The sequence below is a fragment of the Muscardinus avellanarius genome (assembly GCF_963383645.1).
Source record: "Muscardinus avellanarius genome assembly, chromosome: 8".
NCBI lineage: Eukaryota > Metazoa > Chordata > Mammalia > Rodentia > Gliridae > Muscardinus > Muscardinus avellanarius.
In genome coordinates this window covers 96,871,439-96,886,339 of record NC_137794.1, presented here as the reverse complement: position 1 = coordinate 96,886,339, position 14,901 = coordinate 96,871,439, and the positions used below count along the sequence as shown (strand labels likewise).

Genomic DNA, 14,901 nt, shown 5'->3' with positions numbered 1-14,901 from the left:
TTCATCCTGAGAACTTTCGGAATACACGGCAGTGGGAGTAGCACCACCCAATCATTAATACCCCTGAAAATGTACACTTAATATGGCCAAAGTAGCAAATTTTGTGCTAGATATATTTGCCCTAATCTTTTAATAATTAAAGTGCTTCCTCACACCCACTACCAGAAGTTTACATCATTTCCTGTGGCTCCCCAAAGTTCCAACCAAAGGAGACTGTTTCTGGGACCTTGTGGACTCAACCCCTGGGTCCAGTGGAACCAGTGACGGGCTCAGAGCCTCCTTTCCCCAATAAAATTGTCACAGATATCCTTCTTTTTCTTCTATTTAAAATCCCATTGTTAAAGATGCATGCATGGTTCTTTATAGCTAGTTAAGACAACTGACTGACTGGTTGGTTGGTTGGTTGGTTGGTTGGTTGTTTGGTTGTTTGGTTGGTTGGGTGGTTGGTTTATTGACTGGTGGGTTGGTTGAGTGACTGACTGGTTGATGGACTGATTGGTTGGTTGGTTGGTTGATTGGTGCAAAGTCTATGAACACTGGCTGCGCCCTCCTCACCTTCATTTCCTCCACGGCACTCTCAAGTTCTTCTGGCGACTTGTATTCAAAGTCCCTCTCCAGGTATTCCTCTTCCGCCTGTGTCATCCATTCCTGCATCTCTGCCAAGTCCTTCTCCAGGTTCAATGCTCTTTCCTGACTCTCAGACAACCTGTTTTTCTGAATAGTGATCTAGAAAGGAAAAGCCATTCCCTCAAATAAGCAAACTTTAACATATTAAGTGTTAACGTCTCATTTTTAATATTTAAAGACACAGTGACAACTTTCTACAAAGGTTTTTATGTCTGACTCTTTAAATAAAAGCTTTTGGCTATTTTGTGCAGATGCTGCAGAATACAGGCAAAAATAAAAACAGTATCATAAATGGGATTTGATGTCATATTAGGATATGATTCTAATTTGGAAATTTTCTATTACAGTTTTGAAAATGCATAATTTTATAATTTTTGACAAAACCATCCTAGGTATAGGACTCTAACCTATAGCAATAAACATACACACACATATATGTACATATATATCAAATAAATTTGCTATAGCACTGTTCATTATGGGAAAAATAGAAAACTTTGAAAACAGAAGCAACCAAATTGTACGTTTTTTTTTTTTTTTTTTTTCCTTTTTAACAGGAAAATATTAAGACCTCAGTTTAGAGAATTTTCTTTTCTTTGGTGAGAGGAAGGTACTCGGGATTGAATCCTGGGGTATTCAATTTATGAGCTACACTTCCTGCCTGTTTTTTATTTTGAAGCAAGATCTTGCTAAGTTGCTGAAAGTCTCACTAAATTAATGAGGCTGAGCTGGGCATGATGGCGCACACTTGTAATCCCAGCATTTGGGAGGCTGAGACAGGAGGATTGTGATTCGAAGACAGCCTCGGCTACTGAGGCCCTTTGCAACTCAGACATTGTTTCAAAATAAAGAATAATAAATAGGGCTGAGGGTATAGTTTGGGGGTAGAATGCCCCTGGGTTCCATCCCCAGTTCTGAAAAAAAAAAAAAAAACTAATTAATGAGGCTGTCCTCTAAACTGCAATCTTCCTATCTTAGCCTCCCGAGTGCTGGGACTTATAGGCATGGGCCACCAAACTTGGCAGAGATTTCACTTTTCAAAACAGGAAAAGTAGAGTGATTATTAATGATTTTTATAAAAGACTGCTCTACACAAACTTGATTTTGATCATCTACTACACCAAACATAAAATAAGTTACATTCAATAGAAGCTATTTGTCTGAATCTGGTTCCATAACAGTTAAATATTCCAGAGAAGTTTAGAAAATTTTTCAGAGAGCTCCTCACCCTAACCACAAACCGACTTCCAGTATGAGAGAAGATACCGCTGCACGGAAGTGGCCCATCATGCCCTTGACAGTTCCAACCTCCTGCTCAAATTACGCTTCACAGCGTGGCCGCCACGCCAGGCCGGCTTGGCTGCTAGGCTGACAGTAACCAGAGACCACCACGGGACCGGATGGGGTCACAACCGTGAAGGCTGAGTAAGAATTGGTGGCTTTCCTGCCCCCTCCCTCCACACCGGATCACAGTCCTAAAAATAGACAGGGGGCTTCTCCTGCCAGCACACACAGAGTACACACACACAGAGTACACACACACAGAGAGTACACACACACAGAGTACACACACACACACAGAGTACACACATACACAGAGTACACACATACACAGAGTACACATACACAGAGTACACACAGAGTACACACACACACACACACACACACACACACACTCACACACACGCACTCTCTGAAATCCAGCGCCAGCTACATACAAAGCCCGGTCACACGCCTGGCCCGTCATCAGTTCACCTGATGAGTTTTTCATGAAACCATGTACGTACAGAGAGACAGATTTTTGGGGGGCTTCACTGCCAAAAAATCTGTCTTTAATACTTTCTAAAAAGCAGTCCGTTTTTTTTTTTTAATCATTTTCATGGATCCACAGAGAAATGGGGAAAAAATAAAGACAGTGTGATGAGCTTTCAAATAAGTTTTTTAAGTCTCAAAATTATAATTATGTATGTCCTCATGTAGAGCGCTAATATGTTCTTTCTTTCATGATAACATGAAATACACAATATAGTTTCTCTGTGTTGATTTGTTCCATATGCCTGTCTCTGTTTACTAAAATATAAATCATTGCCTAGGCCATCTTCAGTATTGTTACTAATCAATAAAATATAATTGTCTGCAACTGGGCTAAATAATGATTCACACAATATATGGTCTATTTGCTGAGGACACGTAAAACTTTTTGATATATTAATTTCCATACTTTGAGTTTAAAAAAGAAGTCACAATGAATTCTGTGTGATCATGGATGGATCTCACTGCCACTTCTAAGCCATTTTCTTTTCTTTCTTTTCATTTTCTTTTATTTTCTTTTCTTTTTTTTTTTTTTTTTTTGAGGTACTGGGGACTGAACCCAGGGCCATTATACCTCTGAGCTACACCCCCAACCCAAGTTTTTATTCTTTATTTTAAAATGGGTTTCACTAAGTTGAGGAGGGCTTCACTAAGTAGCTGAGGCTGGTCTCGAACCTATGATCCTCCTGTCTCAGCCTCCCAAGTACTGGAATTACAAGCGTGTGACACCACACCCAGCTACTTCTAAGCCATTGTCACTTTCTATTTTCTCAATCAGCTCCTTCAAGCATATGCCATCTAACTATAACACACACAGAGAAATACAAATTGGCTATAATATGAGGTGATATGCAAAACACGTACTTCCTGAAGTGTGGTAACCGCATATTGACTTTATAGAAAAATATTCTTATTCTTGGGAGAAATGTACTAAAATATTTAGGAGTAACATGTCATTGTATTTCTAATTTTCTGTTAAAAATATATTTTTTAAAAAAGAGGGAGATAGTGAGAGGAAAAATACAAAATGTTAAAAATTTGCAAGTCTCAGGATGGGTATACAGATGGTTCCCTGCATCATTATTTCAACATTTATTCATATTTGAACATGTTCAAAATAAGAAAGCTTGATAACACAACAAAAACAAAATATCCAGTGGTGTTAATATAATTTTTCTACATAAAAAGTAACCAAAAAGTGTTATATTAAAAGACTTGTACTGCCAGGCGTGGTGGCGCACGCTTGTAATCCCCGCACTTGGGAGGCAGAGACAGGAGGATCGTGCAGGTTCGAAGCCAGCCGCACACGCTGGCTTAGGAGACCCTGTTTCCAAATAAAAACGTAAAAATAGGTCTGGGAGTGTAGCCTGGAGGTAGAAGGGCTTCCAGGAACCCCAGTACCACCAAAAAAAAAAAAAAAAAAAAAAAAAAGACTTGTACTAGTTATGGGATGATCTGTAGGGTAGGCACTTATTCCTATTTTCTCCTCTATTTTCACCCTCTTATCACTCACTTAGCTACATATAACTTCACTATTATTTTATTCATAAAATTGAAGCGATCGCCCTCGTTCTCAACACAGTGGTCTTCCCCTCCCTCCCTCCCTCCTTCCCTCCCTCCCACGGAGGAACCATTCCATCTCCCTCCCTCTTCTCTTTCCAAAGGAAGGCATTCCCTTTAGCATAAAACAGCCTAACACATGTGCAATTATAAAAAGTAACAAAACACACACAAAAAAATCGTTCGCCCATCTCCAGCACCCTGAAGAGAGACCTTCTCAAAGCTGGACATACTGGTCCTGGTTCTCACTTCCCATCTTCTCTTCCAAGGTCTCCAACATGCCCTCCTTCCCCACCACTCCAGAGTAGCCCTTTTTCTCAGGGCCATTAAAAGCATCATCTTGTCTAAGTTCAAGCCTGACTCCCAGCATGGGGCCTGAGCCTGCAGCGACCTCCTAAGGTTTCCTAAGGGAAACTGTTGTCATTCTTGCCTTCCCAGAGCAAACCTTCTACATGAAAGCCAGAGAGACCTTCAGCGATCATTTCCTTGCTTCAGGTTTCATTTCCTTGCTCGAAACCCTCAGACTGGCTTGACATCGTGCTTGAATGAAAATCAAAGCCCTCACTTTCAAGGCCACATCTAACCCATCTCCTGCCGACCTCTGACCTCAAGAATTCCCATGTTCCAGCCCACTAACCCTTCTTGCTCTCCCCCAGCTACACGGTGCTCATTCTTTGTCAAATACATTATGCTTATTCCTAGGCAGAGCTTTAAAACATGCTGCTCCAGCCTCTCAACGCTGTTATGGGAGCCTTGAAAAATGTCAGAAAGTTCTTCCCTGACCACCCTGTTGGAAGTAATCCCCACACCCCTAACTCTTGGTTATCTCTACCTCAAAGCACCCACTGTCCTTACTAGAATGAAGCTTCTCAAGAGGAGGTCTTTTTTCCTTTCGTGTTCACTGCTGTACCCCAGTGCCTAGAAATGATGCCTGAAATGGGAACCAGCATTAAGCAATAAAATATTAATCCGCTGATTGATAGTTGCTGAATAGATAAGTGGCTGATGGCTATAATTATTGGATAACATACTCAAATATCTTAAGGGTAAGGCAAGAGTCAAAAACGTGTTTCAGGCTGGATTTTTAAAAAATGGAAACTAAGTCCTAGATCAAATTCTTTAGACAAATTTAAATCAAATTCTAATTAATTAAAAAAGAAACAGATGAGCACTTTTTTACTTCAACTTGCCACCACACTTTAGTTATCCTAGACCACTGTTTTCCAAACTAGATGGGTTATAAAATCAGTTTTCTTCAAGAGCAGCCACGGTCTGTCTCCCTCCTTAAAAAACAAAACAAAACAAAACAGAGCGTAAAGTTGAAAACCTCACCTCCTTGCTTAGAGTATCCATTTGGGTTTGGTAGTCGACTACTCTCGCCTGCACCCAGGTTTTGATTCCAGCAACCGGACAGCTTCGAAGGCTGGCCTCCATTTCTTTCATGTTTTTCAAAGACGATTCAGTGGTTTCCATTTCACTAACAAAGGCCTAAACACATAAAACAAGCCCATGTCGCCGGGCGTGGTGGCGCACGCTTGTAATCCCCGCGCTTGGGAGGCTGAGACAGGAGGGTCGCACGGGTTCGAAGCCAGCCTCGGCTACTTAGTGAGGCTCTCAGCAACTTAGTGAGACCCTGTTTCCAAATAAAATATAAAAAAGGTCTGGGGGTATAGCCTGGAGGTAGAAAGCCTCTGGGTTCCACCCCCAGAACCACCAAAAAAAAAAAAAAAAAAAAAACAAGCCCATGTTGAGTTCATTCCTATGTAAGTAGATGCCACAATCCCTGCAGACCTCCTAGGAACAGACGACTTGGGACTCAGAACTTTAACTACTTAGGAAATACTGTACCTTAAGAAATCCATTTCACCTGCGTACCTCATACAGCCATCTGCTAAATTAGATTGAAAATACTTGACTCTCAGTGGGAAACGCTGCTTTTAATTAATTTAGAGAAGAGCCTGATGATTTCACCAAGTATAAATTGCATGTGGTCTTACCAGCAAAGTTCATTTGCTAAATACATTTTTCTTCGAGTCTCACTGTGTGGCCCAGTAAAGGCAAGATGCAACTGGTAATTATTACGCTGAGACTATCATTTTAACATAAGCTAACAGGTCCCAAGGAATTAATGTTGCTTTTCTTCTCACCAAAAGTCTGTATCTATGGCCAAATATAAAAATACTAATAATCTATCACTCTTCCTTTAGCTATAAAGTCAAAAAGGTTTATGATGAAAGATGGCTTATCCAGGTTTAATACCATGTCACATTTGACGCAGTCTACCACTGAACTACATTCCCGATCCCTTTTTTATTTTTATTTTGAGTCAGGGTCTCACTAACTTGCCCACACTGGTCTTACAGCTGTGATCTTCGTCCCTCAGCAGGGTTACGCAGGGTTAAAGGCATGTGCACTACACCTGGCTCTCATGGCAGAGTCTAACTAGTTTTAATAATGGCAATATATAAAGAAGAAAGTGGCATTATTGGACAGATCTCTCTGAACAGCAGGACTCACGGAGCACTGATCAAGCTGCCTCTGCAGGGCTGCCGCATCTCCTTGGGCGACCTGCTCCTTCATCAAGAAGTCTTTCACGCCATCCGTCCACTTCTCGATGACTTTTGAGTCAGCCTATATTGAACACAATAAGAAAGGGGGATCTTACTCAGTGACATCCCACCCACCACATCTCAAGGTCTTTTGATACTGGAAAAAAAGAGCAATTTTTCACAAGTTTCATTTTCACTCCTTTCATTTCTCCCTTATATACCTTCCAAATTACAGAATAACTACTTTCTTCATTCTTGAGTAAAATCCTCGAAAAATGACAACTCAGTAATCATCCTTAAAAATCCCAAAACACTGTCTAGTCAAGTAAGCTATTTTGCCCAAATGCAAGCAAAATCTGTTATTAAAAATTCAAATGGCCGGGCGTGGTGGCGCACGTTTGTAATCCCCGTGCTGTGCTTGGGAGGCAGAGACAGGAGGATCGCGCAGGTTCGAAGCCAGCCACACGCGCTGGCTTAGGAGACCCTGTTTCCAAATAAAAATGTAAAAAAAAAAATAGGTCTGGGAGTGTAGCCCGGAGGTAGAAGGGCTTCCAGGAACCCCAGTACCACCAAAAAAAAAAAAAAAATTCAAATTATAGAAAAAATGATTTTCTAGGTATAATCAGTTAAAACATCTTTTGCTGTTATACAACAAATTTTCTTCTAAAGGTAGATACTCAGAGCAGGACTAAACACACAGTGCTGAGAAGGGAACACAACAGCTCACTCTTAGTTCTAATGGTTCTAACGCTGGATGCTTTGTCATCCGAGAACCCAGAAGAGGCTGTGTCTAGTTCCAATCTTTCATCCAACGTTTATTAAGCACAAACTCTATTACAGTTACTACGTACAGTACTGGGACTTAAAAGACAAATGAGAAAGCCAACAATCTGCAGGAGAAAGAAACCTAAGAGAGGGGATAATCATAGGAACTGGGCATCAAGAATGCAAAGTAAATCCAACTTAAGGTCTAATACTAAAGTGCTGGTCATTTCTTTCAAGGCCTCTCCCACCCCGTAATTGGTCAGTCAACCTTATTAGCTTCTCTAATACTGAACTGTCCGTTTCTTTATACTTTCTTCAATTTTTTACTTCCTGTTCATTTCTAGAAATGAAAACAAATTTACTATCCCATCCAAAACAGCCCATCATATTTGAAAGTGGCTTCCACATCTCCCTAGTCTTCTAAAGGTTAAACACCCTCAATTCCTTCCGTGGTGCCTCTAGGATGCTGTTATTGTTTGGATTTAGCATGTCCCCATTCATTGTCCCCTGTCTATGTTGTAGACAAAGCAGCCATGTTGGAGGTGGGGCTTGGCTGCTGAGGAGAGGTCCCTAGGGGTGTGGCCTTAAGAAGGACATATATGAGTTCTCTCGTCCCCCTGTGCACTCTCTCACTCCCCCCTTCTCTGCTTTCAGCCTCCATGATGTAAGAGCAGAGCCCTTAGCTCTCTATTACAGGTGTCATGCCCTGAGATCTGCAGATTTCACACAGCCTAACGTGGACTGAAAGCTCTGAAATGTCCAGAACTGTAAGTTCTCTTCCTCTTAAGTTGTGGTTGTCAGGTTTTCTGAGTCATAGGAGTCAGAATTCTGACTGAAACAGATGTAATACCAGGTTCTGCACTCACCAGTATGATCGGCATGCTCTGTGAAGTATACATTTTAATGTCCTTAAAATATGCCACACGGAACCAACTATTCTCATAAAGTTAGAATGAATCACAAAGATGCAACTTTATAGGTATCATACTCAAAAACTGGCTTCTAAATTTTTTTAGTTTTATTGTTTATTATGATGTTTTGTAATTCTTTGGGGTTTTATTTGTTCATGGATACACTGGCCACAATATTATGGCTAACTCAAACTCTAATATTCCCATTAACCACTTCAAAATATATTTTCCCTATTATATACTGTTTAAATGAGTTATAATAAATTTAGGTCTTGATCATTATAAGTATTAAATTTTTGAATTATGTTAACAATTATAGCTAATATTAGAACAAGAAGCCAACAAAATAATTGGAATTTTTAGTCTTTCCACTTCCCCATCATTTACTCCTTCCAGCCTTCTCACTTTCACAAATCTGACAAAAAGATCTACTTTCTCTACTGTGTGGTGGTGGTGGTGGTGGTGGTTGCTGTTGCTGCTGCTGCTGCTGCTGCTGCTGATGATGATGATAATAAAATGATGATGATGATGATTATGATGATGATGATGATAATGATAATGATGATCATGATGATGATGATGTTGAGCTTGGGTTTTTCCAAGTGAAAAATAAATATAATGGCAGTGCTTACCTGAGCATTCCCCCATGAGGATACCATGTCACTTATTAACCAACTACATAATATTAGTGTTTAACTGGTTTTCTATCTTCTTCTTATAAAGTTATCAACAAGAGACAATTCCACGTACTCTAATGAAATCCTGATTTAACCAAAATGATAGTTTGTGAACGTGATTTGAACTACATGAGCCTATGTACCCCTTCAAATGCAAGATTCTATCTTTCTGTGTGTCTAAAAACCTACTATTTCTCCTCCAAAGTACGTGACGTCCTTGTTGGTTCCTGGTGATCACCACATTCTTTCCCAAGCACATATACAATCTAAGTCATTTATCTCACAGCGTTGCCAGGAACTGACAATTCACCTCACTTTAGGTCTTTAGCTTTTAGAAACGAATGTTCTCTCCTACTCAGCACATTCATCCACCTCCACTGTTCTAGTAATTTCTCCTAAGGCCCCGTTACGACTCGAAGATCATGGGTAAAAACCCACTGCCACCTGGGATGCAGATTTATGCACCTGGAGGAGCTAAGTGGTTCCTCCATGCCATTCAGTTCAGGCTCTGATGCGCTCTCAGCGATGGCTTATTCTACACTATCCAGTTTTGAGTGCCATTCCCCAACACAAATGGGAAGTAAAAAGTGCTGATCTGGCCTGACTCCGCCATCCTTTCTGTTAACATCACAGCAGCCTGCCCCAACCCACCCATCTCCCTGGATTCCACGCACAGCTCTGAAAGCCCTGAGAGACACAATGTGCAGCTCTGCCCAAGCTCCCTTCCCCACTGTTGCTGCTCCAGTATTTTCAACTGGTCATAGCCCAGTCTGTTCTTCAATATTTGCTCCAACCTTCTGAAATCTTCTTGTAGATAGGCTCAGCGAAGGGTGGAGCCAAACATAAAAAAAAAAAACAGCAGTGCAAAAGGAACAGAAGGACAAATACAACTAGAGTTCACAAAATAATGCCTTTCAAAAGTTTTCCAGTTAACTTGTCGTCTCAGATTCTTGCATTATTAATCTCTATTCCAAATTTTTAACAATGCATTATTACTGCATAACTGCAAAATTCATTAAATCTCATTTTGAACAAGGAAAACTGATAGTTTCATTAGGCAACAATTCTCAAAATTTATATGAAAGCCTATTCCAAGGAAGTTTTTTTTATCACAATCAGTTCTGACTCATGTAAGCAGCCTTAACGCCCCTCACTGGCAAATGAAAGTTTCCTGGCCTCAGCTACCTGCCTTACCCTTCCTCTCCGCCCTCAAACACACAGACCCGTGGGATTCCCACACACCTGTCCCCCCTAGTTACAGCTCTTGTACTTGGATGTGAGAAAAAGGAAAGAGAACAGCAACAGAAGTGATCCTCATGACAGAAGGGGATCTAAGAAGCCACACTGTTATTACACCTGAAAGGCCAGCACGTAATCCTGATCACACCAAGTTCTAAGGCAGGCCTCGTGCACCCTGAAAGAAAAGGGAAGGCTTGATTACTAAGCTCAGCACCTGGAAAACAGAAAATGTTTGGGGGACCGCCACGTGGAAGTATGCAATAAATGATGAGATCTAAAAGCAACCACTTTATTATTAACAAATAATCCTCACGAAAGAGCTGCCACTCTCAAATTTCGGAGTGCAGATTCCATCACAGACAGTATAAGGGTGAAGCAGCCCAGACAACCATGTGTTCGCATAAGAACAGTTTTCTTTTTCTTAAATTACTGCCAACATTAATGCTTGTTCTGTCCTATAACTGTTTAAAAGAAAGTGTTCAAGAATGACCATTTGAAAAAATTTCTGCTTATATAGCTAACTAGATATGGTCAAACACAGGTCAAGAGAAAGAATTCAAGAAGCAAAGAGGGGTCAGGCATGGTGATACATGCCTGTGAGCCCAGGATGTGGGATTCTGAGACAAAAGGATCACAGGTCCAAGGCCAGCCTCAGCAACTTAGTAAGACTATGCTTCAAAATTAAATAAATAAATATAATTGGACTGGTAGTATAGCTCAGAGGTAGAATGGCCCTGGGATCAATCTCTATATTGAACACACATGTGTACACACACACATACACACACACACACACACACGCAAAACAAAAAGGGAAGGCATGAAACATTAGAATGCCTGGAAGCAGCAGAGTCCCTGGGCATATCTATGCTCTTGGTCATACCATGTAAGAAAAGTAAAATCACTAAAATCAAAAGGAGCTGGGCGTGGTGGCGCACGCTTGTAATCCCCGCGCGTGGGAGGCGGAGACAGGAGGATTGCACAAGTTCAAAGCCAGCCTCGCTGGTTTAAGAAACCCTGTTTCCAAATAAAAATATAAAATAGGTCAGGGAGTGTAGCCCGAGACGGGTTCCATCCCCAGTACCACCAAGAAAAAAAAGAAAAGAAAAAAAAAAAAAAACTAGCACCCGTACCCAAGAAAGTACATGGGAGGGGTAGGAGGACTTGACGACAGCGGAGGGGGGCGTCTGCTCATCTCCCTGCTTCCCCCTACAGTATCTCCTCTTCTCTTGGGAAGAAAATGTTGTCTCTATCCACTTTTAACAGGAATTTCCTATATTTCTAAAAAATACCAAAATCCTGTTCATTTCTAAGTCGATTCTTCAGTATAGAGGTTAGGAAGACCATGAAATAGCTCATGTGAAAATAGTAGGGGGATGTTCTATGCATTTAAAGACTACTCAGCCACCGCACTCACAAGTTTCTAATATGTGATAATGAGTGTTTACTTTTTTTTCCTCCATCCACTTAGAAAACACATGCAACACACACACACACACACACACACACACACACACACACACACACACACTTCCTTTGAAGAGCCTTACTTCTTAGAAAGCAATACAAAGAAAAATAGAAGTTACTAGCTGTTTGTATTCTAAAATAAGTGTCTACAGCCAGGTAGGTGGCACACACTTATAATCCCAGCACTTGAGAGGCCAAGTCAGGAGGATTGCACCGGTTTGAAGCCAGCCTCAGCTACTTAGTGAGACCCTGTTTCCAAATAAAGTATAAAACAGGTCTGGTAGTATAGCCCGGAGGTAAAAAATAAAATTTAAAAAAATGCCCCTGGGTTCCACTCCCAGTAACACACACAAAAAAAAATAAAATAAAATAAGTGTCTACAAAAATTAAACTCTAGTAGTCTAGGAGAGTACTTTCTCATTCCTATTTTTGCTCACAAATATTCAAGTAAACATAAAATTACTACTAGTATGCTCTTTTTTTGGAAACCAAAAAAAAATCAAATGTTCTATTTCAGAAGGATCAAAATGCTCCGCTGGCAATGTGTGGTGGTACACACCAGTAACCCCAGGACTAGAGTGGCTGAGACAAGATCGCAGGTTTGAGACCAGACTCGGCAACTTAGAAGGACTCTTAGGAACTTAGCAAGACCCTGTTTCAAGATTAAAAAATAATAATAATACAAAGGGGGCTGGGGTGTAGACTGGAGGTAGAACACCCCTGGGTTTGATTGTCAGCACTAATTTTTCTTTATTTTTTTTTACCATTGGCCACCCCCTGCTCAAAAGAAGTACTTTATAAGCTTCTCAGAAGGGCCACACTCTACTTACTGCTGGGTCACAGAACAGGAATGTGAGGTCGAGACACGGTCTCTCTAGGCTTACCTTACCGTCCCCTCTCCTGAGCGGGAAATGGAAGGACTGTAAAGCTCAGCAACTCTCGATTCAAGACAGTACGACTCCAAGGTGCACATCTGCCTCTAAGACTTGATTACAGATAAATTCTTGGCATTTTATCTCGTTCCTCCCCCATCTGCTGGAATGTCCAGAGCTTTTTAATCTGCCTATTTCTACTCCAAGACACACACATACACAAAAGAACTGTGAAATCAGAAATAACGTAGTAATTTTAAGCAGCCAAATTCCTATTATGTTTGCTTTTCTAATATTGATGAGGTTCAAAAGGACTATCTCAAAAAGAAATTTTATCACATACAGAGAAGAAAGGAATGGCGCTGAAACTATATTAATCTAAAGCTGAGTTTCTAAATGCATGGAATGTACCACTAGTCCCTCTAGCAAAGTAAAGTATATTCAAAATAAAGAAAAAGTTTATGAAATGATTATATCTACTATATGTTTCTTAGAAGAAGTTACATAAGCAGTTGAATGACACATTTTGCTCTTAGAAAGTGGTTAACGTTGCCTTTTTACCCTGAAATGTTTTCCAAAATAACTCAAAGCCTGGTCTTCATTAAGAACCCTAGCATGCCCTGTTCCACATGGGTCAGGACACACTCAGTTGGTGTGCTCCTTTCACTATGAAAGCAACTAAAGGAAGGGGAGCAATTCCACAGGAGTCCAGGCATTTAGGATAATCATGTACTGAGGTAGGGGCAGGTTGAAGGCATCTGTGGAAGAGCTGCATTGAGACCCCAGTTCCACCTGCATCCTTCCAAGATCGCCTGCCCTGGGGTTAGAGAGACACACAGCCCCAGCCATGACACAAACTGGAAGGGTATAGAAGACCAGCAGTAGAATCACGGAGCACAGGATGATTGTGACTGTGCGTATGGGTGGCCAGCAGGGCTGAAAGAATGCTTGTAGAGAAAGCTTATTCTTATGGAATCCACAAAGCCAGGCGTGGTGGTGCACACCTGTTATCCCAGCTACTTGAAAGGCTGAGGCAAGCAACAGGAAGTTTTAGGCCAGCCTGGGAAACTTAGCAAGACCTTGTCTCAAAGCAAAAAATAAAAAAAGCTGTGGCTATAGCTCAGTGGTAAAGTGCTTGTCTAACATGCACCAAGGCCCTGGGTTCAATATCGAGGCACCACAAAAAGAAAAACAAGCAATCAGTAGATAGTAGGAAGATACGAAATCTTAGCCAATAGAGAGTCTAGGGTATCCCCCAGACAAGCTCCCGTGTTGGCAAAGCAACAATGTTTAGGGGTGAAATAACTGAATCATGAAGGTTCTAACCTCATCTGAGAATGATGGATTAATCATTTGAATAGATTTACTGGGTAATAACTGTAGGCGGGTGAGACATGGGTGGAGCGGGTGGGTCTCTAGGGCATGGCCGTGGGGAATGCATCCGTCCCTTCCTCTGAGCTGTGCAATTTTCCTCCACCACCACATCCTTGCCGCTGTGACACTCCCTGCCATGGACCGAACCTCTTACACCGTGAACCAAATACAATTTTCATCTTCTAAGTTGTCCTTCTCAGGTATCTTGGCTACGGCAACAAAAGGCTGATGACTACAACATTTCCAGAGAAAGGCAATAGTTCAGGGGAGTTGTTTACAACTCACAACAGCCTCCACGCCTGACGCAGCTGACAGTGGAGACACGGGCGAGGCTGGGTAGGAAGGGCTGGGAGTGATGTGTACAACACTTTGTACTCCTCCAGGGAAGACAACCAAATCCTTCTCAGAAGTCTGACTCCGGCATGAATGTGGAAGATGAATTCCAGAGGGAGGAGAATGGGAAGCAGGGGTTAGACTGAAAGGGTAATGGAATTGTCCCGGGAAGAAATGACTCTGGAGGCTGAGCGCAGCAGCGGGAGCTAGAAGCCAAGTCCTCAGGAGCAAGACGGCAGGACACAAAAGACCACCGGGATTTGTGAGCCTAGAGGATGTTGTCACAATTTCTCAGTTATATTCCACAATGCAGGTGATCTCAAATAAGAAAAAATATAATACCAAATATCTTGTAGCCCCTGACTCCTAAGGCATTGCTGCTGGGGATAAGCAATAAAAAGCAGCATCTTAGGATTGTATGTTATCCCCAAGATTCATAAGAATACCCCACTGGTAAAATCAATAATGAAAAAAGTACCCATTTCATGTATTTTCAAATATTTTGCTGCCTTAAAGGGGCACAGTGATTTTTTAAAAGACACCAATTAACATTTAGTTCTTAAGTATAAGAATTTGGGTAATTACATTGGCATGACAAAAACAGAAACAAAAATTTTAAAAATGTATCTGAGCATGACATCCTGAATGGAACACAGAAAGCCATCTCTCACCGGTACAAAGGAACTGGACATGGAGACAAAAGAAAAGTTAAGCA

General features: G+C 41.2%; 1 protein-coding gene across 1 annotated transcript in view; it reads right to left on the bottom strand.

The window, feature by feature from the left end:
- UTRN (utrophin) overlaps nt 1-14,901 on the bottom strand; it is a gene marked incomplete at both ends in the record, with an annotated part of 491,377 nt that overhangs the window by 368,523 nt on the left and 107,953 nt on the right. Inside the window, 3 exons of the mRNA XM_080700143.1 lie at nt 556-726; nt 5,332-5,487; nt 6,517-6,630. Coding sequence (XP_080556269.1) covers nt 556-726; nt 5,332-5,487; nt 6,517-6,630 — 441 coding nt within the window. The remainder of the gene's footprint in view (nt 1-555; nt 727-5,331; nt 5,488-6,516; nt 6,631-14,901) is intronic.